Source organism: Gallus gallus, chromosome 5 (genome assembly GCF_016699485.2).
Source record: "Gallus gallus isolate bGalGal1 chromosome 5, bGalGal1.mat.broiler.GRCg7b, whole genome shotgun sequence".
In the NCBI taxonomy this organism is placed as follows: domain Eukaryota; kingdom Metazoa; phylum Chordata; class Aves; order Galliformes; family Phasianidae; genus Gallus; species Gallus gallus.
The window spans coordinates 14929754-14955009 of record NC_052536.1 but is presented as its reverse complement, the minus strand read 5'-3'; the positions used below and the strand labels follow the sequence as shown (position 1 = coordinate 14955009).

Here is a 25256-nt window from a genome sequence, read left to right as displayed (position 1 = left end):
CCAACAGTTAGGGCTGTGTCAAGAGCTAGGTTTGTAAGTGTTTTTACTGCTGTCAAAAGGCGTGTGTCCATTATTTTTTTTCAGTATGATTGTCAGCATAAAGCATATCTACTAATTAATAAACTTGCATTGATCCACAACCACTTGCTTTTAAACCTTCCCTCCAGGAATGCAGACATTCCAACAGCAGAAGTGCCCTGATTTCCTTTGAAGGTGGAGTTCTACCTAAGCAGACTTGCACTGATGTGCAACCCTCTTCTGATGCTCCATTGACAATCGTGAAATTTGGATGTGTTGCTGAAAGACTCAGCAGAGGACCCATGGCTTTGTGCCACCCATGGTCAAGTGGTTGAGGTGCCATTTCCGTGCTGGACCCTTGCTTGAACTCCAACAACTGGCACTGTGGTTGCTGGTTATCTTCTTTGAAATGTAGTCTGTGGATCTCTTGCAATTACATGAGTACACAAGAGGATACTTACATCTTGTCTCTACCAGCTTTGTAGATCTTGATGTTGATAAAAACATATATCAGACAACCTTGCTCTTGCTAGGACGTGTCACAGTGCATGTTGCTGTGCTCTGACACAAAGAACACAACTTCTTTTTTTTTCTCCCCCTAATGTGGCTAAAACATGAGTCGATAAAGAGCCAACATAAGCTAAATCATTATAAGTCAATTTTAAACCAGTTCAGGAATTTCCACACTATGGTTTGTGTGGACAACTATTTAGTGAAATCAATTGAAAAATCAATGTTAGGCCTCATGTTTGTCAGTTTAACTAGCTTCCTTCCCATTCAGCTCCCAGCCAGCCATAGCTGGCGAAAAGCTGCAACATAACATTATCTTAGGCTTACAGTCTTCATTGGCAAAAGAATTAAGAAGTTGTACTCCCTCTATAAAGTTTGTATTGTGCAGAGCTTTATCCGTGTGTGCAAATGAGTGATGGAAACCACCTGTTTAATGCTGAACAAGCCTGTGGCTACGGCTTTCTGAGAGCAGAACAGCCTCACTGATGAGATACTGGAGTAAGGATTGAGAGCAGAGCACTTGTTTCTACCACTTCGTCTCTCTGTCTTTTTTTCTCCTCCAGATAGCTGCAGTAATACAAATCTTGCACGTGGTGTCTGAGGCTTTTTCTCATTCATTTGTCTTGAGAAGCTTTTTAAGAGTTGGAGATTATAAAGGCAATAAAAATGCTCTGATTGCAGCTACTGGATGCTTAGTGGAGAGCTGGCATCTCAGTAGCGCTCTGCTGTCATGCCTGCTTATTTCAGGATGCTCCAATGGAAACCTGGAGCTGGTGTTGCAGTGGTGAAGCTGACCTCTCAAAGAAATCTCTCATCACGTGAAGCTTCATCTAATTATTTAGCAAGTACCTTGGAAGCTTCGGAGTTAAGGATGGATTCATCTGGTTAATAAGGATGTGATTTCTTTGGGGGATATGTTTCTTTCCTTCATTTTCTTGTGCTTGTAAAGGTATGCTGCTAATGCAGTGGGTTTGGTGCAGTGCTGACTTAGTGATTGCAGGAGCTCTTTTCCTTCCAAGAGAGCTGAAAACCTGAAATGGGGTTGCAACGTTAAAATTCCTGCTTTCTGTAGCTTACCTGTTGAAAGATTCAGGAGTGAGGTATGCTTCTGTACTGCTGCCCATACGCATCTTTTGGCTGACCTACCTTTGGTTTCACAGACCTCAGCTACTGCCGCTGTCTGTGGTGCAGGAGCAGGGAGCTGAGTGGGTGCTTGCTCCATCTAACTGTACAGCAAGTTAGCAGTGAACCCTGGGCCTCTCCTGAATACACGCGTCTCCTGCTGCTTTGCAGGAGAATGCAATTGTCCCACAGTGAGCAATAACAATTCAAAAACATTTCATAAACGTTCTCTTAAAACAAACAGAAAAACCCATCACAACAGCAGTGTTTCATTTTTCACAGAACAATGTTGAGGTCTCTTTGTAGACTGTGGTAGAGAAATGACTGGAACAGTGGGTCTGGGTCTCTATCCTCCCCTGCTCTTCTCCTATATAGCATCTGGGCTGCCTTGTCTGCTCTAGCACTATTGTTTGCAAATCTGTATTGCTTGTTTACACTCACAAACCCTTACTGCGACAGGCTGTGCTGTTAGCTGCTTGCTGAGAGAAGGAGCCAAAGCTGAATGCTTCCATCAGGCAATAGGTTGGTTGTTGAAAATGTCAGCCAGGATATGTGTGTGCTTACCTCTGGCTTTCAGAAAGCACAATCATAATTTTTAATTTCTGCAGGTCCCTGAGGGAATCTTACTAGAAAAAGCTGATAAGGGAAATTACGTCTAATTCCACAGTATGTTCCATCCCTTCACTTATCCAGGTATTATTGCATTGTACCAACAGGCCCAATGACACGTTCACTGCTCCCTTGTCCTTTCATGCTCTGTAGTTATTTTAGCCATTTCATTAGCATAACACAACCACGGTTGTTATTGTGCGTAGCTGTTATGACTTGGGACACTGAGGCCTTGAGGCAGACGTGGGGTTAATTTTTGCATTCACTGTAATTATGTCAGGTAGTGGAAATTATTACAAGACCTGGAATGTGAGCTTTCAGAACAGACAGGCACCTGTAGCCAGCATTTTTGAACCTCTTGGGGCTGTTGTGCCCAAGCTACCATGCATCTTCTAGCCAAGTGGCAGATGTTTGCTTCATCAGTGGATCATTACTATAGCAGGGAGATGGCATTATAACACATGATTTCTTTACTGTGTGATCTGAGTGACTTCTAGTGTAGTTAGGTGAATGAAAAATAGAAAAGGAGCTTTACTATCAATGAAGTCATTTGCTTTCAGTTATAAGCTTACAGGTATAGCATAGGTCAGGAAGGTGCAGGACACAAAGAGATGTAGATGTGCTGATTCTTTAGGCTTTGGCAGATTTACCTCCTTGCTTTCCTAACTTTGCTCTTCAACAGTTTCCTTCCAGAAAAATTTAGGAACTGTTGTTAGTAGAGAAACTTGCAGAGCAATAGGAAAAGGATCTGTGGATCTGTATCTCGAGTACTCCTGCACATCAAGTGCCAAAGCAGCAAGTTATTTGGCACGGCCGGGCTTTCAGCAGGACATCTCTGCTGTGTTCTGTTGAGTTGCGTGGATGTCTGCAAATGGGCTTTCGGGCATAGTGAGGCGGATCTGCACAGAAGTGCTTTATCACAATAGAGCATTACCCAGCCACAGCAAGCTGATTGCTCTGAGCTCTCTGGAGGGACCGTTTTGGTGATAACATTCCCTTCCATCGTCTGTGATCACCTTTTGCATTTGCTTGAGAACCTTTCGGCTTTTCACTGTTTGATTACAAATGTCAGAGTTATTTAGGAGAATATATGCTGTCAGTTTTGATAGGCTTCCTTTGTAATTTTAACAGACAATGTTCCCTAGATGTGTGACAGAGATTACATGGTGAAGACTATGGTGCGTAGTGGGGCAAAAGGATTGTAAGAGTAATAATGACAAGTAAACATCCATCATTGGTGGGCTGTTAAAATTCCTTGAGAAGACAATCCATGTGAAGGCTGTAGACAAGTTATGGGAGTTGCTGACGTCAAGAATGAGAAAGGATGAATATGATTTTATATATTATGCAAGGTTTTGTATTATTTTTTTTAATTGCTTTGAAGCAGGAGGAGGAGCTGAGCAGTGTGGTAAAGGAAGACGCAAGCAGGGTAAAAGAAATCAGGATGCAGAATGGCCAAGAGTTGACAGTGGCAATCACAGAGAGTAGGGAAACAGCCACAGTGATGTTGGGGGGGGAAGCTCATTTTGACCATGTTAATTGGACAGCTGGGAACTGCTCATTTAGGTGGACAAAGGAAAAAGTTGGGGCCTGGAATAGACAACCAGTAGTGAAGGAGGGCTGATAAAAACAACAGTGCCAGGTATAAATTTGGTGAACTGCACAGAGCTGCACAATTTATATCTGTGGAGGCTGCGTGCAAGGGAGTTTGCAGCTCAAGGGCAATGTTGGCCGCCTTCAGAAACAACAGGGCTGCAAAACTTCTGTGCAGAGAAAAGCTGCACCTCAGCTCCAGGGTGGCTGAATTTTGTTGTTATGTCTTTGTGTACTACACTCTGTGCTGCCAATTGTGGGGTTTTTGTTTTTAATGCCATTGTTGTGGCAACAGAATGAAGAGGTCTTCTGCCCTTCCCTATTTTTTCCAGAGGGGAAGTAAAATAATATTAGAAACAGAGTGAACAAGACTGAAAATGTGGGATAGGAATAAAATACGCGATTGTTTCTTCCTTTCTCTCTCTCTCAACAAAATGAGAAGATGAACGAAGGGTGAACAGATTCTGTTGTGTAGAAGCCCAGCAGTCTTCTGGAACTGTGTGCTTTTATGGGGGCATGTTACAGTGACATATGGTAACTGCTTGCATCAGTGTCCTTCCAGGGAAAGCGCTTACACCAGTAAACAGTCATAACGCTCTTAAACATGGCATATTTATGTGCAGGTTGGTCCTGTGTTCTGAACTGACAAGAGTCTCTATGGCACTGGGAGTACGCATCATAAAAAGACTCAACAGGAGCTTCCCTGCTCAGTTATCTGGAGATATTTCTGCACTTTAAAAATAGCCCTACCACCTGCAAGTGGGTGCAGGGCTAAGAGGGAGAAGAAAAGGCCTTCATGCAGATTAGGATGGTTGAGGAATTTGTCTTCAGTGTCACCCTTTCGTTTTGCAAAAGATTGCTTTGTAAGTACTATGTGGTGGTAGAACCCTGTAAAACATTGGTAAGGTGAAATAACCGGGAACCTCCACCAGAAGTCAGAGGAGATTTGGATATGGCTCTGTAAGAGAGACCTGACTGTGGCAGTGTTGCCTTTTCCTTCCATTCTTCCTTTGTTATTCACTTCCAGGTGTACTTGGGAAAAAAAGCACCAAAGAGATTTGTTCTTACCAGCTCTCCCTGGCCTGCCCAAATATGCAGTTCATGTGTGTGTCAGTTTTTTTTACACCTGATTTGAAACAGCATGAGAGGATACATTGGGAAAAGAGAGAGAGCTGCCTCTTTCTTTTCTTCTTTACAAATGCTCGAGCTAATCCAAGCAGGAGTCTTTCAAGAGGCAAAACTTTATCAATAGAGCCAGCCGGCATTATAAATTGGGCCTGGTTTGGTTTGATATTCTTCACGAACAAACTCAGAAAGTGGAATTCAAAAATAAGAAAATAAAAAAAGAGAGATTCAATTATTTTACCTTCATTACACTTCATGCTGCTGCTTCTCCCCCGGAGAGTACTGGAGAGGCTCTCTTACTGCTTCAGACTCTTCTCATTTACAGAATGCGATTGTATGAGTTGACCAAATTTTCCAAACCACTGATCTCACTGCACATGCTCTGCTGACTTGTTTCTGGTTTATCTGTAGAAAGTTAGCAAGTTGCATAGAATTGACAGCAGTTCTTTTAATTGAAGACGGTTCAGGGGCCTGTGTTTTGCTTTCCTACATTACTGTGCTCCCTACATCTCAGGTGAAGGGGAAGGTATGTCACATCAGGAGAGGTTTGTACATGTTTGCATAGCTTCCTTGTATTGCATACACCACTACATGAGATTTGCACTGCAGGGACAGACTTAAACTACTTTACTTTAAACTACTTTACTTCTTTCTCAGCTGGTGTGCCCAGCTTCAGGTTTACCCCATTACAGCACAGACAGCAGAGACCGTAGGTAGCAGAGGGGACCTGGGGGATGAGGGCACAAGTAACACCCAAGGAAGCCTGTGTGCAATGCAGCTGCAAATAACTCTCTTGTAAAATCCCCTCTGGCTTCAGCAAAGTAGATGACATCTCTGGTGCAGTGTGTTATGCTTCAGTGGTTTGTCTGCCTTGCTGTGCCCGTCCGGCATCGTATAGAAATTTCTTCCATGGAGTGAAACTTGTTGAAGTGCTTCACATGGGCTAGATGAGGCTGGAATTGCTGCAGGCTTCCTCTGTCTGTTGCCTGGCCAATGTTTTTCCCCCAGTCAATGCCAGAAGGACTTTGGCTGCCCTTGCATCAATCTGTTTGCTGTGGGACAGGTGGTGGTAAGCCATTCTGGCACCCAAGAATGAGCCAGTGCCATCAGTAACAGACTGTAGTGAGCATTTGCAGAGGTACAGTGTAATGATCGGGGCTGAGCACTACACAGGATGCGGTGGAACGCTCTTGTAATGTCTCCAAAGCAGCTCAGGGATAATAACCGTATAATAACCAAGAGGCAATGAGCAGTCTCTGGTCGGTGCTCCAGCCACAGAGCCAGGCAGCCTCCTGCTTCCCTGTGGCCATCATTTCAGAGAAGGTACCAGCTGAGTTTTGCCCAAAGTGTTTGGCACCTGCTTAACCCCACACTGAAATTCTTCTGCCTGAGCCTGTGTGCAGAGCTGTGCTGTACGTGCTTTGAGGCACCTTGAGAAAAGTTGACTCTTGCTTGTGGAGCTTTGGAGGGTCCATTCTGCTAAGGACAGAAGTGGGTGCAGGAAGAGAGGAGCAGTTTCTCGCTTAGTGATTCTGAGTGTTTCTCCTGCCTGTACAAATATTGCCACTATTTAATTCAGCAGTTTGAGTTGGCAACAGCAATAAAGTCAGCAAGCAGATGCTGTGCAGAGAGAAATTATTTTTCTGCCTTTGGTTTTCTTGCCCTATAGCAAAGTTTTGTTGTGAGGCAATTGTGTCTGTAATAAGCCTGGCTTTCCAAGAGCTGCTGTTGGGTAGGAGGTAGGGGAAGTTTCACCGTGAGCCTCTTGTCCCCCTTGTCAGAGTTAATTTTCCATTTCTGGCTGGCTTTAAGGGAACAGTATGCTTGTTTTGCCAATTTAAGAGCGAGGGAAGGTGAAAATTTTACTCGTTGAAAGCCCTCTGAAGTACATTCAATATGCTAAGTGCCAAGTGCCATTGTGTCACTGGCATCATGGGGGCTTGGGGACATTCCCAGCTACCTGCAGCCCTTGCAGACTCACTGCATGCTTTGTCCTGGATTGCACAGAGGAAGGCCTTGATGTTTGAATGTATTTAGAGTAAAACAAAGCTGTAGGATTCCTTCCTAAGCCAGGGTTTTTTCTACTTCAGTCTGAAAAATATTGTACCACCTGCAAGGCTCTACTGAACTTGTCTATTGAGTGAAAGTAAACGTGACAGAATCAGCCCACTCCCAGATGAGAACCTCTTTTAACAGGAGTGTTGCCTGGGGAGGTCACCTCAGGAGGAGAAGGTTGCACTGTAGGGCAAGTGCCATTGCCTCTTTCTCTCTAAAATTTCTTCTACTCTGCCTATTGTAATGTGTGAGTTGGTGCAGGCATGCTGAGCATTCAGAATTCTGTGTACAAAGCTGTCAAGGTAAGCCTGACTGTGCTTTTAGTGGGCTTGTGAGAGCAGGATGACGTTTTACATAGAAAGCCTGAAGAGAGCTGAATTCAATACCACGTTGAGCTCTCTGGAAATGGTGTCGTACTTTGATCACTTGGAGGTCCTGACAGGAGTATTTATTTAAGACGCTAATATTTCAGAACCTTTATTTAGCTATTGCACCATCCACAGCTATTAAAGATTACAACTTAGGATAATTATTCTTTTAAGAACTAGTTTTGTCAGAGAGGAGTAATGCGCAGCCCTGGCAGCACCACATGCCTTGGTGGTGCTTTAGCACTTCCTTGTAATCATTCACTCTAATGCTGCGCAACTGAGCAAATCCCGTGGCCGTTTCATCCTGATAAAATGGAAGAGATAGATGAGCTTTTCCCTGCCCCTGGAAGGCTGACAACAAATCTCAGATTCACCGGACCAAGGAGGAAGCAATTACCCAGACAGCAGCTTGCCAACAGCCACGTTCTCCCTTAAAATAAAGGAGCATGGCGACATCGTATTTTCATCAGCATTCCCTGTGCTACTGCAGTGAAAGGAAGGCTTTCTCGAGAGCTTTTCTCTAACTTTTTTCTGCTTCCGAATCTGTATTTTCTTTGTTTGCTTATTATCTCCTGCCTGAACACAGTTTATTCTATACCATTTTGAACCAGAAAGACAGACGTTCTGTTAAATTGCAGGCTTCTTTGAGAAAATCTGTGTTCCTCTGCAGTGGCACTTGCAGCTTTGTTTCTTGCTCCATCATGGGTCAAGGTCCAGCATGGAACAGCTGCACAGGGTGTAGGTGATGCTGGTGGCATCTGAGGGAGCTTTTTAGGAATGGAAAGAGAGGTACTGGCTGAAAAATGAGACCACACATCCCACATGTTGTCTGACTCAAAGTAACACACCTGACCCTGAGAGAGAGCAGCAGCACGTCAGCTACTTTGTAGGGAGAACGCTTCTCTCATAGTTGTGGTGTAGTTGAGGTAGATAGGAGGACTACTGGCAGGTCTGTTTTTTGGAGGCTGTGCAAAAAATTTGAAGTATGACTTCCAGACAGCATATCATTGAATCCATAGCATCAGATAGCTTGGATGGCAGAGGCCTGCTGAGCGTAAGTGGGAAATGTTTTCTAGCATCAGGTTTCTTTACATGGTCTGGTAGTTTTCTGTCCCTTGAGGTGGAGATACCTTTCTGCCCGTTCTCTCTACCAAGTACGTGCAAATGGTTTCTTTGAGCTTCATTCTCTCTCCATAAGGAAATCAGTCATTGAGCAGAAAGGTGTTTTGGTTCAGTGAACACAGAAGGTCTTCAATGTAGGGATGAATGCAGGCTTCCTGGAAAATAGCAAAAATTGCTGAGGTTGCATATCTCAGCATGGAAGGGCAAGGATGGTGAGGGAATATTCACCCAGATCACTGAATATGAGGGGAACTAAACAGAGTAGGCTATTGACTCAGAGGGCTTTTCTTTGTGTTTCTCTCCTTTATCTTTCCAGTTTTATTTGAAGACTCTCATTCATCCTACTTATTTTCTGTGTCTTGCAATATTTCAGCCATGCTTCCATACTTGTCCTTTTCTTTTGTGGGCAAACGTTGCAGTGGCCACGGATGCTCTTAGAGGGATGTGGGAAAGAGGGGAGCTGGACTGAAAACTAGATACTTTTTCTGTTGTTTTCCTGGGAAAAGTCCACTGCAGTAGCATGGTTCTGGAGATGTGCCGCATGCCAGGAAATATCTCATCATTCTAGATTTAGCAACAAGCATTGCTGTCCTTTGATAAACAATGCTTACCTGCCATTGGTGGAGCAAGAGTACCTGCTGGACTGAAATGCCAGAAAAAATACTGAAGTGATGCCACTTATATATTCACTGTGTTGTGTGAAGGCAAACTGTTAAAGCAAAGCTCCAACGATGAAAGCGTTCTGTCCCTTTGGTTGTGTTTTGCCTGTTAAATGGTTATCAGAATTGGTATGGAGATTGCTGAAATCATCTTGAGACATTCTCTCATTACTCAGCTGCTCATTTGCAATTTGAAATCAGTCATTTAGCTTTAAGTGGCTAAGGGTCATTAATTATGAGCAGGTTCTTTACAGTACAGCTGCAGACTGTAAGTGTCCTGATGATGAGATATTTAAAAAGATTTTTCCCTTGATTCACAAATACGGTTTTTAGCCTGAACTTCAAATAAGAGTCTTGTTGACCCCTTCTTCCTTCCTATCCATAGGCTCTGAAGTTCTAGTTAACCCAAGAATAGAGTTTAGTATCCAAGGTATCCTCTTCTTGTTTGAATAAAGTTATGCTTTTCAATGTTTAACTGCCTTTTCTTATCCCACATCTCTCTCTAATCTTATTCTCTCGTCAGTCCTCTCCCACAGACACATTGCAACTGTTTCTGTCCTGAAGCAGGTTTATTCCCTCGCCTATTAAATTGGCATTAAATTTCGGCCACTTTGTTCTGGGGGACATCCTAGAGTTAGTACGCAGCCTGGTGTCGTAAGGCCTTTCTCTAGTTTTCCTCTCTGCTAAGGGCTGTAACATTTATATTTGGAAGCTTTTTATTTTTCCACCTGTGGCATTTGAGTTGCAGTACACCCTGTGGACATTTCAGCTTTGTCAGCTTGACTGTTATTAAGCTGTAATCATTTATCATCACTGGCAATGATTTTATGACCATTTTTTTTTAGAAGGAATCGCCAAACGTTTATTGGTAAACTGCTGTGAGCACATGAAGACTTAAGATACATAATTTATAAAGCTGTATTTATGTAGCAGTGCTTTATGATGGAAGGTTGTGCTGAGAAAGAGTTTGAGGTGGCGGTTTATTTTTAGATGAGCCAGAAGTCTTTGTTTCCATCCCATTTCAGGCCCCAGCACAGAGTGATTGAGAATCTCCAGAAACCCAAAAGCTTTTTTCCCCTCTAATGGCAAGAGGGAGTATGTAAATAAAATTGACACACATAAAACTGCAATAAACTACAACTGTTTCATGAATTTATAACGTGAGGGGGCAAAGTAATAAGCTATAAATTCCTGTCAGTCATCCTCCTTTATTAAGAGCTGCCAAGCAACACGTGTGACGGGCAGTACAAGAAGGTGTACAACTGAATGCTTTCCATTTGCTGAACTGGGGGGATTTGATTCCTCATGCTCCATGTGTATTTGCACACACATGGGGCTTTAGTAGCTGTATGATAGCATGGTCTTACCATAAGGTAGGGAAAAAAAGCAATATGTAATTTTAATTAATAAGGGTAGATGAGTTAATTACCAAATCACCTCAGGGGGAATCATGAAATTTCATGACCTGTCATTTGCAGGGAGAATTATCTTAGATCTGTCTTTTAGGAAACAGGGCAGCAGAGGGATTTTCTGTTGGTCAACCCTGTGATCTCTGCACTGATCAGAGGTGGGGCTGCCGTGGGCTGCAGTGACCTTTACAGCTGTCTGGTCCTTCTGGGCATCTGGGCTGCAGCTGCGGTCAGGGGAATTCCAATCAGTGCTGCTAATGGTGCTGATAAAGGTGGGCTTAGACTAAGCTACACTGATCTTTAGGCACTATTAATAGCTTTGACATCTAAAGTGACGTCAGTCACATGCAAGCCACCTTAAATGTCCAAAAGTTAGTTGCACAGGTCTGAAGTTAGACAAAATATTTGCAGTCTTTCTGTATTGTATCCTTGGAATGTGACAAAGGGAGATGGGACTTATTCCAGAAATCTTCAGCAGTTTGGATGCTGACAGCAGTATTTATAAGACAAGAAGGGTACTGCTAGGTAGCCTGCGGTGCAGATTTGTTGTTCACGCAGTCCCAGTGAGAATGGTTTATACTCATTTTTACTTCGTAATCTTTGCGCTCACTTCGGTGGATTCCCCAGAACAGATAAAGCCAAATAAAATATGAAGGCAAGGGATGCTATGGGCTCTCCTATCTTTACGTTGCAGTGACATTGCTGATCGGAGATGTGTTTATTCCAAAGCAGCTGAAATGCTTCCATAGCAGATAGTTGGTTGGTGATAAGAGAAGACCGTAGTGTTTCCTCTGGGGATAACTAGTGCAGAAAAAAAGATTATTTGAGGTGGCATTCATTGCTGATGGCGTGCTGCCCGTGCTTGGAAGTGGCTTGGGATACGGCAATTGTATATAAATAGCACCAGTAAAAGTGCAGAAAAGTCTCAAATGTGCTATTGCATAGCAAAGCCTAATATAAATAAACAATCATTAAAAATTGCTAACATAAAGCAAGGGAATAATCTTTGCTTTCTCTTGTACTCCCACCCAATTAGAATAGTTGTCTTGATGAGACATTTGGACTATTGCAGTGAGAGATGCTATTCCGGGCATAATGCTGGTTTTGTTAGAAGAGACTGCTTACATGGCATTGTTAGGCAATTGTGATGGTAGTTAATACTTTGTTTGCCTGTACAAATATTATTAACAATCCATTTAAAAGAATCCATAAAAGATTTGGAACTCGTTTTCCTTGGCTTTCTGATGGTGTTCAGTGAAAGCAGATGAGCTTTGTGAAGTCAGGCTGCTTATCATTTGGGAGTGATTATTGCTCACAACTCTGTTATTGATTAGGGCATCGATCCTAAAAGTGGCAGAAACCCTTCCTAAGGCCATGTGAACTATTTATTGATGGGACTATTTCAAAAAGTCTTTTAATGAAAAGCTTGTGGTGGTGCACAAATTTCATCATTCTCCCTATCTCAGTGAATAGCTAAACCTCAGTAAAGGAAGGTCTTAGTGGGTCATAATGCATTTCAAATTTCATTAGTGGTGCTACTGCTAGTATGCTTGGCTGTCCTACGTGGAGCTATATTTGTATCTTGGGTACCCTGGTTGGGGTGGTTTTGTTTATTTAATACTGGAAAGAATATTGAGACTGTGTGTGTTCATTTTGCCAGTGAGCTCTTAGAGCAGTCAAGAGGTTAAGTTCCATCCTGGAGAGTAATGGGGTTTTCACAGCAAAACGTGGCAGTGGTTGGCAATGGGGAGGTGGCAGGGAGAGAAAAGAAGAATTGATCTGAACCAGACCTTCATTGCACAGTTTCCTCTTGTACATGAGACATTAATACCTTCACCTAGTATTCCAGATGTTACATAGTTTATTTTATTCCCAATACTAAGCTCCCCCTTCACGTTGCTTTCATTGATGCTGTAGAATGTTGTTATTCTGCACTGTGGAAGTATCGTTAGCTTTACCATTAGCACAAATACGAAGGAGCCTGTTAATAAATATCAATGACAAGTTTTTCATGCCTCATTCAGATACAAGAGTCATGCTGGAGTCTGTCAGAGAGCTTCGTAGCTTTTAGGAGCTGGGATATTGTGTGAAAGGCTTACTGCTTCCTGGAACCTTGCTTTGCCTGCTGGAGATGACTCAATTTACATAAGCACTAAGATTGGAAAAGACCTCTAAGTTTATCTAGTCCAGCTGTCTATCTGTCACCATCTCACTGCTACACCTCCACAGTTCTTGAACACCTCCGGGGACAGTGACTCTGCCATCTCCTTGGGCAGCCTATTCCAGTACCTCACCACTATTTCTTCTCAGAAATTTTTCCTAATGTTCTTCCTGAGCAGGACTTGAGCCGCTCAAAGAGCAAGCTGCCCACGTGAGGGACTGTCTGCAGTCCGGCATACTTGTCTTCGAAAGGACTCAGGGTATTGCTTCTTTGAGGCAGGGCAGGTTGCAGGCACATCTGTGATGGGACCAAGGGAACGAAGTGCGCTGCTCCTGGCATTCCCACCAACCTGCAGTTCTGGCCCTCTGCCTGCCATCTGACAGGCTTCAGAGCATTATTTGGCCGTGACCCTAAATATCCTTGTATCTGTGTCATTCTAGTGCCACCAGCTGCTGAGCAAATGAGTGAACATCAGAAGTACAAATGGCAGGGGAGAGTATGGAATAGCTGTATTCTTCAGGGGAAGATGACCTACTTGATTGCTTAGACCAAGAAAACCAATTTCTCTTTGAAAAGGTCTCCATCAGGAAAATTAGCCATTATCACAGTGAAATTACATCAGCACGATTTGGGACCTGTGGAAAGGATGCTCTTAAAACCAGCCTTGAGATGTGAAGAGCCAAACACATGAGTAAAAGCAAAATCCCCAAGCCTCCCCCCGTTTCAGGACAAAAAAACAGGGACTATTTTCCTGATCTGCCTCAACTTTCAGAACTAAGATTAGCTTCTGCCAGTGTGCATCATGGGAGACCCTTTATTCAGAGTATTTTTAATCAGATATAGGCTTATATAGTCAAGACTCTTTATTTCTTGGAAGCTTTTGTGAGGAAGGATATCAGCTTTAGCTCTTTCTTTCCCACAGTATCAGCAATTTTCTCTTATAGATACACAACTAATTTTACATTCCAACTATAGTATGTATCTATATGCACTCTAGGGGTTTCTATAGTAACCAGCCCTGTGCTATCTGCATACCTCTATGGATGGATTATACATACAACATAAAAATATTTTTACTTGCATTTTGCTGCAGACTGTGCCTGTTAGCACATGTTGTTAAAACATCTTGAGTAATGTGAAATAGAAAGACCGTCTCTTTCGGCTTTGTATTATTTAAGAAATCTGTTTGTTTATGTTCGGTTTTGTATGACCCTGTCATCATTTCAGTATATCTCAGTCGAAACCTTTTCAATGTCTATAAGAGAGAGAGAAACACTACAGATACCAAATAATCTGTATTATTTCTTGTGCAAGAAATCTGTGGTAAACCAAGGAACTGAGCTGTGGCTTCTGGACTTGTTATTTGGTGCTCATTATCCTTACTTTCTCTTGGCATCTCACCAGATGGTTTGGGTGAAATTCTCTGTAGATAATCTCCTTTCCAGAAATCTCAGTTTTTAAATCGTGTAAAAGACCAGATTTCACCATTTGCTTCTTTTGTTTTCAGTATTTAGCTACATGTATGTGTCAGTAAGTGACAAAAATTGCATCTAGAGCTCCAGATTTGGTTGTTTCCCAGCTTATGCTCCGAAGTCACTGAAAATTATTATTGTACAGAGAGCACAGAACTGAGAATGCAGAGCACATCCAGTTTTCTTCCATTTCTGCTTCTTTTTAAAAGCTTTAACTTCATTTTATTCATTCTGATTCCAGACCCGATGCATACATTCCTCTTTAGGACTGTATCGATTTCATTACAGTCATCCCAGGTGAAGTTAGAAATGACGTTTGAGGAGCAGATGAAAAAGCTTTATCGCTTTTGCTTTGGCAGAGGTTAAAACTCAAACCTGGAAGGAGACACTGACAAATTAAAGTCAGTGGCAGTTAAGCACATGCTTAAACGCTTTGCTTGATAAGGATGCCATTGAGCATATTGGAGTGTTTCAATGAATTTTGAACCTGTAAAAGGAAAACACAGTTTTTACATTGGGTGTGTTAACTCATAAGTGTTGTAGTTCTGTTCTTTTGTAACAGTAGTTGATAGATAACTACGATTTAGAGGAGCAAGTGCTTGGGAGAATACAGCTCATAAAGTGGCAGGGATTAACTGAAAGGCTTTTTATTCACTTTTCCATTAGCAGGGTGTCAGTATGATAGTCTGTCTTTTGACATCTTCAGTTGGCCCTGAATTTACTTTAGTTGTATGGGGCCGCAATTTAGTGGTAGAACTCAACTGGGGAAGGATAATGAATTTCTCAAAGCTTAAGCTCTTGAGGCTCTTTCCTCTGCAGGATAACTGAAAAAACAACTTTTTACGTTTCCATTATTGACACTATGAAAACAAATGCCTTTCTTATGAAATTTCTTTTCCCATAAGCTCCAAAGTCTGTAGAATTTTTAGGCTTGATAAAAGCACTCTTGCTATTTGTCAGGCTCACACGCTGGATGGTATATCCTAATACAGATCTTATTAATAACATGAGTGTGTATCTTCAAACCTGTGACAATCGCGACAAAGATAGCAATGAGAGTATGAACCCCAGGACAATGCATAACATCAGCTTTGAAATCATTTTGAGCTCTATACATTGTGTTGCACCACTGACTAAACAGCAGCTTGTAATGGAGAGGCAGGCAGCACGTGAATCAGCTTGTAAGTAAAGGTCTCGTGCAACAGTGAGGCCGGGCCCTTGGCTGTTGCTGATCAAGGGAGTGAGTGATCTGCCATGCTGGCTGGCACTAGTGAAGAGGAGAGGTATGCAGCTCTTAGAAGCTTCTGGCCGCTGGGCACATACATAATGACCCATATTGCAAGATGACATTTTTATATTTGAACCTTAAAATCTCTTTCCTAAGCAAAATGCAGAAATGGAGTGGCTGACAACTAGTTTCATAGAGCTTTTAATTTTTAATCGCTGTGCACTGCTTATCTGCAAAGACGAAGAGGCTGACATTTGAAATACTTTGTGCTTTACTCTTTTGAAACATCTTCTTCAAAGTCGTAGAGATAATAGAGAAGAGTTCGAGAGTGGACTTAAAATGACACCAGAAGAAAATAAAATTTTGGCTGAAGTTAATATGCTACAGTGAGTAGATGTTCTTAACAAGAAAGTGTTGAGTCTGAGAGTAGAGCAGCATCCATTTGTGATGTGTAATTTCTGTGGAATAATGTCTGTCTGCTAGGTGGATCTGGCGCTCATCCGAGCTGAGACCAGACGTGTCTGTCTGAGAAGCAACGCAGCTGAGAGCCCATCTGAATTAGACGAGGAAATTATTTCCTGAGTTCTTCTACTCTGCAGAAGGGATTTGTGGACTGCAGGCTTGTTGTTGTGTGTTATGTTGTTTTATTCTTTTTTTCCTTCTGTACGAACCTCATGATGCAGCGTCCTGTTGAAATCCCAAGCTTCAATAGACTTTTTGGATCTATCCTAAGACTGAATAGACTAGTGACTTTTCTACCTTTATGCTGCTCTGAAAAGACCTCCTTAGGAGACAGCCTGATAGTCAGGGTGCAGAGGCATGTACGTGGTGCACAAGGTGGAAGGTATGTGTTTGCATTCACCCAAGTTTTAATAGGCTGCTTAATCTCAGTAGTGGGAAATCAGGGAGACTTCTTACAAGGATCTAGTGGCTCTGTAAGCCCAGCTCTCATTGATTGTTTGACGCAAATTACAAGACAGCTGAAGTACTCTGGAGTGATGACAGCTGAGAATTTGCTGGTGGCTGTCCAAATTCCATAAACACTACTGACAACCTGGGCCATGATACAAGAGCAGAAGGCAAGGATAAGAGGAGAAGGGAATGTGTGTTTGTGAAGCGCAAAAGTGGAGGTATCTTTACTCAGGTTCGAAATGCAGTGAAATAACTCGATCATTTTTTCTTCTTTTTAATGTACCATAGCATAAGTACTGTGTTGCTTGTAGCTTAGCTGCTGATTGCACCAACACTGGAGCTTATAGGGTAATCCTGCAGCTTAGACCCATGACTGTAATCACTATGACCATTGGAAGAGAGATACAGCCTCTTCGGTGGATCTGAGGGAGAGAAGACAATTTTGACCTTGTAGCTAATTGCATGGCAGATCTCAGTTTTGGTTTGAATAAGCTATGCTCTCATTGATTTAAAAAAAAATATTATAATAATATGCAAGAATATGGCATGGGTAAGGAAAAACAGGGAATTAACTCTTTCATTGGTGTCTCTATAAACCCACCTCTGAAAATAGGCTGATGCCAAGCAAGCAAAAAAAAAACCTTCAAGTTTAAATTCCAAGTGAGCACTAAAACTAGAGAGGGGGAAAGAGTGAGGTAAGGAGAAATTACAACTGCCCATACTGTTGACCAGGTTTCATCTAGCCAAGTACCCGGCTTTGAGTCATGGCCATTTAGGAGTGCTGAGAGAGAATATAAGAAAAAGGATACTTTTCTCGGCTGCTTCAATTTACAGTTTTAAGTTCTTCATCTGCAAGGTTTGCATTCGGGATGTCATTTTCAATACAACCAGTGCACTTTGCCCTTCTTGGATTTGTATAATCTCTTTTTGAACCTGCTTTTATTTTGATATCCACAAAACTGTGTCAGCAAATTCCAAAATACAGTTTAGTGTTTTTTTAAAAAGTACTTTAATTGGCTTTAAACCTGTGGACAAAATGAACTCTGCCTGCTTTAGTCTCAAGAAAAATAAATAATCTTTCTCTATTCTCCTTTCCCAACAGATACTGGATTTTAGGGATTGCTTCCATTCCAGTCTCTTCACTCTCAGGAATGTTGTCCCCACTGATGGTTTTTTTGCTGATTCTTTTTTAAATCATTGCTAAAATTATGTGGCTCAGATCGTGGCAATCCTAGATGAGGCTTGCACTTATTTGGCTCTGCAGTTCAGAGCTCTAGAGCCTAATTATAATAAAGGCAGAAAGTGCTTCAGTTCCTCATTTAGTACTCCACTTAACTTTTCAAAATCCAAGGCACGAAGGGATGAACTTTTACAACATCCTTGCCTCTTACATTTGTTAAATTTCAGACCTCTGACTAGCAAGAGAATTGCAGCGTGTGCTACACTGTGGTGATGCTGCTGGTGAATATCAGATAAGCTCTGCTAATGAGCCCATCCCAGTGGTGGGACACTGGCTGCAAGTTCAGTATGTGGTGATGTGATGCGGATACATGTCCAGAGGGTTATTTGGTAGACTGGAGGCTGCAGCATACTGGATGGAAGGTGTTTTCTAGAAGTGGCTAGCAGGCTGGTTCCTAGATCCTCCAACAAGGCAGGCAGCTGCTACAGCAAGAAGTTGTCTGTGCACTTGTAGAGAAAGCTGCAATCCCTGCAGTAGCACGTGAGCTTCTGCTTTGTGCATGTAGGATCATGGATTCATTGCATCCTGTCAATGTACGTACATATTACATTTCTGCCTGACATATGTATCTAGCTAAAAGAAACAGTTATTTAAGTACGCCTTACATTACAAGAGCATTTGCTGGATAATGTTCACATCACGGCTATTAATACTTTGATGTTGATTTTTTCATTGCAAGCTCTTACTCCATAGCTAAAGGAGGGGGAAGAACATTCACACAAGAATAACTGCATAGCAAGTGGGATTGAGAAAGCCATTTTAGTTTAAATTTGTGGAGGCTGGGTGAGAAAAATCTTTCTAAGTGAATTATTATGACTGTAAAACAACTGGTCGTGCTTCCACTTGAGTCCTGTTATCAGTGGATTTTTTAATATAAGAAGAATAGCTTTTATCTAAAAGGGAAGTATGATGGGTAGATCCTAATCAGTCACAGTATGAGAAGCCTTGATTAGATGCATTTTCTATGTAACAAAACCAATATAAAAAACACTTAAGGACACCAACACCATTATCATGAACAATGAGGCAATTTCTCCTGCTGTATTTTAAGTGTGTAGCTGTAACTTCAGAATTATTTTCTCTAACAGCATGCATATATCTGGGCTTGTTTGGGATTACTTTGTTTACAATAGTGTAAGATCAATTTTAAGTGTATGCTCTGAAGCCTGAATAATTTATTTTGTAGCCCATTAGTACCATTTGGAGGATCTAATTTTGCAGGCAGCTTTTCTGCCAAGAGAGTGAACTCACACGTGGCTGTGTCTCCCAGGGAGAAAGAGATGGACTGAATCTCTGGCTGTTAGGGTGAGCCACCAGCTTTGCTGCTTGACTCTGCTATCTAAATGCCTGTGAGCAATTTGTCTTAAGCAAAATGAACCACTCCTTCCACAGCCGATTGCAAAGTCCAGGGCTTGCTAAGAACCCACTGGTTATATTTTTATACTTGATACTTTAGAACCGAAGCACTGGCACATTGGATGACCTCTTCCAGATTTCACCACAGTCTGTCCTGGAACACAGACATAATTCAAATCTCAATTCAATCTCAAGTCTTAGAACTATGAAACTATCCCAATTTGGGCACTAGAATAAAAGATTTTTACAAAAAATGCAACATTTACTAGAAAAAAATGTTAAAAGGTGCTGCATTCTGTTGCATTCAGAGTTGCCTTGCTCACGAGAGTGGAATATCATGAATAATTAAGCAAATGACATGTTAAACGTTTCACAAAGGATTAAAAAATGTCAGTAGCCTGACATCTTTGGGGATTTTGTCTGCTTTTTTTTTTTTTACTATTATTATTCTTTTTGAATTATCCTTGCAGTCTCCATGTGGTGCCAATACAGAGTTGCATATGGTTGCCAGCTTCAGGCTGTAGTTTTATCACTAATCTTTTTGTTTCAACATTTAGTGTCTGTCCTGTGTGACAGCTTTGCTATTTGCAAGGAAGACGCCAGATATTCAGGAGTAGCCCTGGTAGTGGTTTTGGTTTTGCTTAATTCTGTATCTCAGCAAACCCTGGAGGCTGTCAAGATTTGTCATCTCATCACCCTTCTTCTGCCTGTTTGATACCAACAAGGACTGGGAGACGGAGTAGAGGAAGAAGAAGTGGAGGAAAAGGAACATCATAAGTAACTAAGCAAAATTATCCATAGCTTAATAGCTTCTTAGAGACAAAGATGAAGAAACCAAATCAGGCAGCAAAGAATCAATTATGACAGTTCTCTTCCGTTTAAGATACCTTGCATAAATAAACATGATCCCTCTGATCCCTGGAATTGGAACTGGGTGTTACGCTTCTGTTCAGTTCAGAATAGGAGAAGCAGAAAGGGAAGGGAAGCCATTTGAAACCAGAAAATAATCTGCTCTCATTGGAAAGGTTCCTGTGGATGTCTTGGTGAATCTTGAGTTCCCTTATTTTTTCCTTAACCAGATGCTTGAGTGTTACTGTGTTCTTTGGCCATAGACTTACAGGTGTGGTTCAGCCCTTGGTGGAAAGAGCAGTGTAGACCAACATCAAGGGCTGCCTCTATTGCCCAGGTAGTTGTATGACAGCTCCGTGACTGTATTCAAGGACCATAAGAAGACATTCTGGTGTGGGCAGAGGAACAGGGCTGGAGTAAGGTGCAGCAACTTTCAGCTGCGTGTGTTGCTGTTGTCTTAGAACCACTTTGTGAAATCCATTAGAGTCAAGTGGTTTAATGCTCAAAGGATCCCTTTGTACTTAATAGACTTTGGTTAATCGACGTAAGGAAAAAGTATGAGTTCCCTCTTCAAAAATAGAAAGATAATGAGCGGATAGAGAGCCTGCTATATATTAGAACACCTCTGAATCAGGGACAGCATGGTGAGATGCTCGTGCTGACAAACTGACCTGAAAAATTCAGCCCTGATGTAAATGGGACAGCCACAGTTGCAGTGTTCTACATCAAACATCTGGTTCTGTGAAGTTATGTATTGCCAGTGGTTTCTCTGTTTTGCAGCCAAGAATGACTGTGGAAGGAGATGGTCTGGAATCTGATGTCCTAAGGGAAATGTCATCTTCAGTGTTGTGTACTGTACATCATAAAGAACCTAGTGGGCAGTGGAGGACCAGGAGGCATGTCTTGACCAACATTCCAAAACAGAAACAGGAATTGTAGGCACCCATATTACTTGAAGCATGTAGCAACACAGAGAATGTGAAAAGGGATGAAATAAGCTGCCTTTTATTGGTGCTACTGAATTACTTTGCAAGAAAAAATTGGCATTAATAGCTAAGTGTAGTGCAAGTAGGTGCCCCTGCCGCTGCTAGGCTTCTGCACTCATTAGTTCTGATTGGACCATTTGTGTCCCCTCACTGTGCCTTGGAGGCTGATGTTAAGGCAGGACCTTGAATGGGAGGTGGGTGGAGGCAGAAGTGCAGTCACAGTCACTGTCATGTTCCTCGTCCAGGTTGACACTATTCTTGACAGTGAATTTCAGTGCTCTGATTATTCTGGTTTTAGCCTGGGCCTTTGCCCAAAAGACATTATCTTACTGTCTTTCAGTGCTTTAGTCTCTTTTTAGAGCATTTATAACTTCTTTTTTCCATTTTATTTTTCCTTGGCCTAGGGTGATAACTTTTGTTTACATGTCCTCAGGTACTCCAGACAATTTTCTATGGGTTATCTTCCTTTAGTATTTTTCCTACTCCTGTCTCCCCGTTAGTCATTTTAGACCACTGTGAATATCACAATACATAAGTGGGCAGTGAGGAAAGGTACTCCAGTGTATGTGGTCATTGCAGGTCCTGTCCCTCCTTGGTGCTTACAGAGGGCACATTGCACCAGCTTGAATGTTGCGATATGGGATGCGTGTATATGAAAAGACAACTTAATGAGATGATGTGAGTCCACGTGTCTTGGTCTGCCTTCTCTCAGTGGAGACATGCAGGTTAATGCAGCTGAGGTACATTGCAATGAGGTACACTTTTGCTTCTTAGGTCTGAACCAAAACAGTCTTGTTTGCAACTAGGGTATGAGCCACCATTCTTGTCTCCTCCTGAGGGGGAATTCAGTATCATGCAGAGGCAACCTTAGCAATTAGCGCTAAGAAATTGCTTTGGCTTTTGGGTTTCTCTTCTGTGTTTCATTTCAGAGGCTTAGCTCTGCCCCAGGATTAGCTCTGCCTTTTTCCTCTTCTGGTTCAGGAGTTGCCTTATGTTCATCCACTTTATGCAGACATCTAATTGATATGCTCCTATGTGTGGCTTACTACTCTAGGAATGCAATTTTTTTTCCTAACCTTTAATTGATTTGGATAATAAAGTGCAATTGTAAAACTCAATAAAAATTGGTTATTTTAAAGGGAGACTAGGAAAGAAAGAAATGTAAGTGATGCGCTGCTGTGTGACTGTATAATAATGCAAAATCCCCTTTGGTTTAATTCTATTTAATTGCTCAGCTTTACTCAGTTTGTTACAATTGTGCAGACTTTATCTCAATTATAAGCAGCAGGCTTATAATTGTTTGCATTCTTAAAAGTTCCTTGTGTATATAATAATTGTAAATTTGATGTTTTTATGGTGGTGACTCTGCGTTTGCTGCCATGCTCCCTTTTCCTTGCTGACATGCCAGAAGAGCCTGTACTACTGCTTCTCTGTAAGATTTTTCCTAAACCGGTGAAGTCCTCATCTCATCTGAAATTTGGGTCATTTTTTGAGTGCAGTATTTTATTGATAAACTTCCTGTTTATAAAATGTTTCCCTGTCTCCATTGTCTACTTTGGACTGAAAGTGCTGTACCTAAAGATCATTCTTAGGCATGACTGCTGGGTTTACTCCAGTGGAGCCACTGCTGTATTGATCCACTGCTGGACTGATATGGATTAATATCTGGGGTTACTTCGATACAATAACTAAGCTTCTTTTTCTCTATATTTTTCTAGCTGGGAGGCTGTGGTATCCTTGGAGTGGGCATCTGGCTGGCAGTTACTCAAGGGAACTTTGCCACCCTCTCCTCATCTTTCCCATCACTGTCAGCTGCCAATCTGCTGATTGTCACAGGAACTTTTGTCATGATCATTGGCTTCGTGGGCTGCATAGGTGCCATCAAAGAAAACAAGTGCCTCCTGCTGAGTGTAAGTATTAAGCCGCTATGCTGTTGTAGTGCTTGCTGTTTTAAGGTGCTGGTGTTATTCCAATGCATGTTACAGCATCCTGTATTTCGACAGAGGTTGTCCACTTGATGTGTAAGAGATGTGAATATTGTTGGAGTCAGTCTTTGGTAGTTCTGAGGTACATCATTTGTGACTGTGCTTTCAGCCTATCTTTGGAGGATGAGACCTGCAAGAAGCGAAGGGTTAGTGGTTATGTGGGTTTCCTTGGACTCTTCAGAGAGGAGGGAGAGATTTGTGAAGATGTCTTTGCAATATACCCTTGAATTGTTGTTTCCTTAGCTTTGGTAGCTATCTCTTCTTAACATCTGCTCTAGTGGGACTGATAATGTGAAGTCCTGGGCAGAATTTTAACTGTAGGCAAGAAACATTGTGAAGAGAAAAGCTGATTTTTGGGTTAAATTGGAAATGAAGTCCTTTAGACTTGGCGATGTTTATTTTGCCAATCATTAACTCTCCAAAGATCGGGATGTCAGGAAGTAAAGGTGCCAACACCAGGAGATTGCTGTGAAATCAAAGATTAATAAGGTACCAGCTGTCCATAATTTAACAGAGGCTGGAGCCATACAGCTAGTGCATTTTATCAAATATTATTTGATGCCACTCAAAGCTGGACTGACTTTACAGTAGAGAGGGCTTGTTGTAGTTGGTGTTAGTGTATATTTTTGGCCCTGCTGAATTGAAGACTGAGATGGCATTGCTGCTGGAGTCTTGTACTTCACAATGTGGTCCATCAAGCCTTGGATTGAAGTGAAGCTGGGGTTTCATTTGCTGAGCTGTTGATTTCATTGTAAAAAAAGACTGTTCATCACCTTATTTCACACATGTCAGGATCAGGATCTGTCAGTTAGTCCTCAGTACGGCAAGAGTTTCTGATGGGTTATTGGCTCTCACTAATCTTTTTGGCCTAGGCAAAGTCTCCCAGGGTCAGTTGTCTTTGCTGCAGCTGGAGTGAATCTACTCAGTCAACTCTAGATTTGCACCTTTTGGAGAGATGCAGGTGTTAGGGCATCTTGTTCCTCCTAACACATGCAGGAAAATACTCTGGATCTAATACCCTTCAGTGTTTGATTGCACTTGATTGTACTTGGTGGATCAAGTTAGATGATAGAATGATATCCATTTGTTTTAGGAACAATTTGGGTGAGAGAGCTGCGAAACTTGAGTTAATTTGGTACCGTCACTTAATCCTGTTTCTCTGTTTAGCTCTTCAGAGTGACCTCTATTTTACTTCACTTTCTTCACTTTGAAAGTGGGTTCCCTTAGATCTGATACATAGCTGCTGTATAGAATCATAGAATCACAAAATGGCTTGGGTTGGAGGTGAGCTGGAAGATCACCTAGTTCCAGCCCCCCTGCCATGGTCAGGATTGCCACTTGCTAGATTGGATTGCTCAGAGCCCCAACCAACCTGGCCTTGAATGCTTCCAGGGATGAGGCATACACAACTTCTCTGTGAAACCAGTTCCAGTGCCTCACCACCTTCTGAGTAAACAACTTCTCCCTTATACCTAATCTGAATGGTACCCTCTTCAGATTAAAGCCGTCATCCCTTGTCCTGTCACAGCACTTCCTGATAAAGAGTCCCTGCCCATTTTTCCTGTAGGTCCCCTTTAGGTACTGAAATGCTGCTGTAATGTTTCCCTGGAATATTCTCTTCTCCAGACTGGACAATGCCAGCTCTCTCATCCTATCTTAATAGGAGAAGTACTCCAACCCTGTGATCATTCTAGTCACCTCCTCTGGACCCACTCTAACAGGTCTGTGTTTTCTTATGTGCAAGTACCAGAGCTGAACTCTGGTTGAGGTCTTAGAAGAGTGAGAATTTTGAATAAACCTATCTGTAGAGGGTTGAAATACAGTTTCATTAGTCTATATTGAATTTACACTTTGTTTAGTACAGTGCAATACACACTGGCATTTTCTTACTCTCATGAAATACCACAGAGATTTTTGAGTTCTTTTGAGATCCTCTCTTGAGCCTGTCTTCAGTGTGCTTGGAAGGGATATGGATAGCGGTAGGAGCTTCTGTTTATGGGAGCAAAGCTTTATTGTGTAAGGTTGTCCTTCCCCTGAGCTGTTGGTTCTACTTGACTTGTGTTTGAAATAGTGCTAATAAGTTTTGACTAATTCTCATTTTTCTAGATAATGAAGATAGCAATGTAAATGCTTGAATGAAGGAACTTGCTGAGTATCAAACAAATGCTGTTTTGTGTGTGTGGTTGCCACATCCACTTATCCTTTCCTAATTTCCTGGGCATTCTAAACACTGTTTTCTTCCAAAATGAATAGAATCTGTTCCAAAAAAATCTGTTCATCGTTGTTAAATATCTCTGCGAGTGCCCTCTACTGATTTCCAAGGGGGCAGTTTCATTGTAGTTGGGATATGATAGGACTTACTGTCTACGCTACAAAGGGAAAGCCACTAAACCTTGGCAACCTTGTGTGTAGTGACTCTTGTTTAACAGCATAGATCAAGTCCTTCAGCATATCCCAGGCCCCTATTTAACATCTAG

At 42.0% G+C, this 25256-nt stretch overlaps 1 protein-coding gene across 20 annotated transcripts in view; it reads left to right on the top strand.

Moving 5' to 3' along the window:
* TSPAN4 (tetraspanin 4) overlaps positions 1-25256 on the top strand; it is a 395182-nt gene that overhangs the window by 305043 nt on the left and 64883 nt on the right. For all 20 annotated transcript variants that reach the window (XM_015286701.4, XM_015286696.4, XM_046942331.1 and 17 more), the window contains one exon: positions 22513-22704. In XM_015286701.4, the coding sequence (XP_015142187.1) occupies positions 22513-22704 (192 nt within the window). The remainder of the gene's footprint in view (positions 1-22512; positions 22705-25256) is intronic.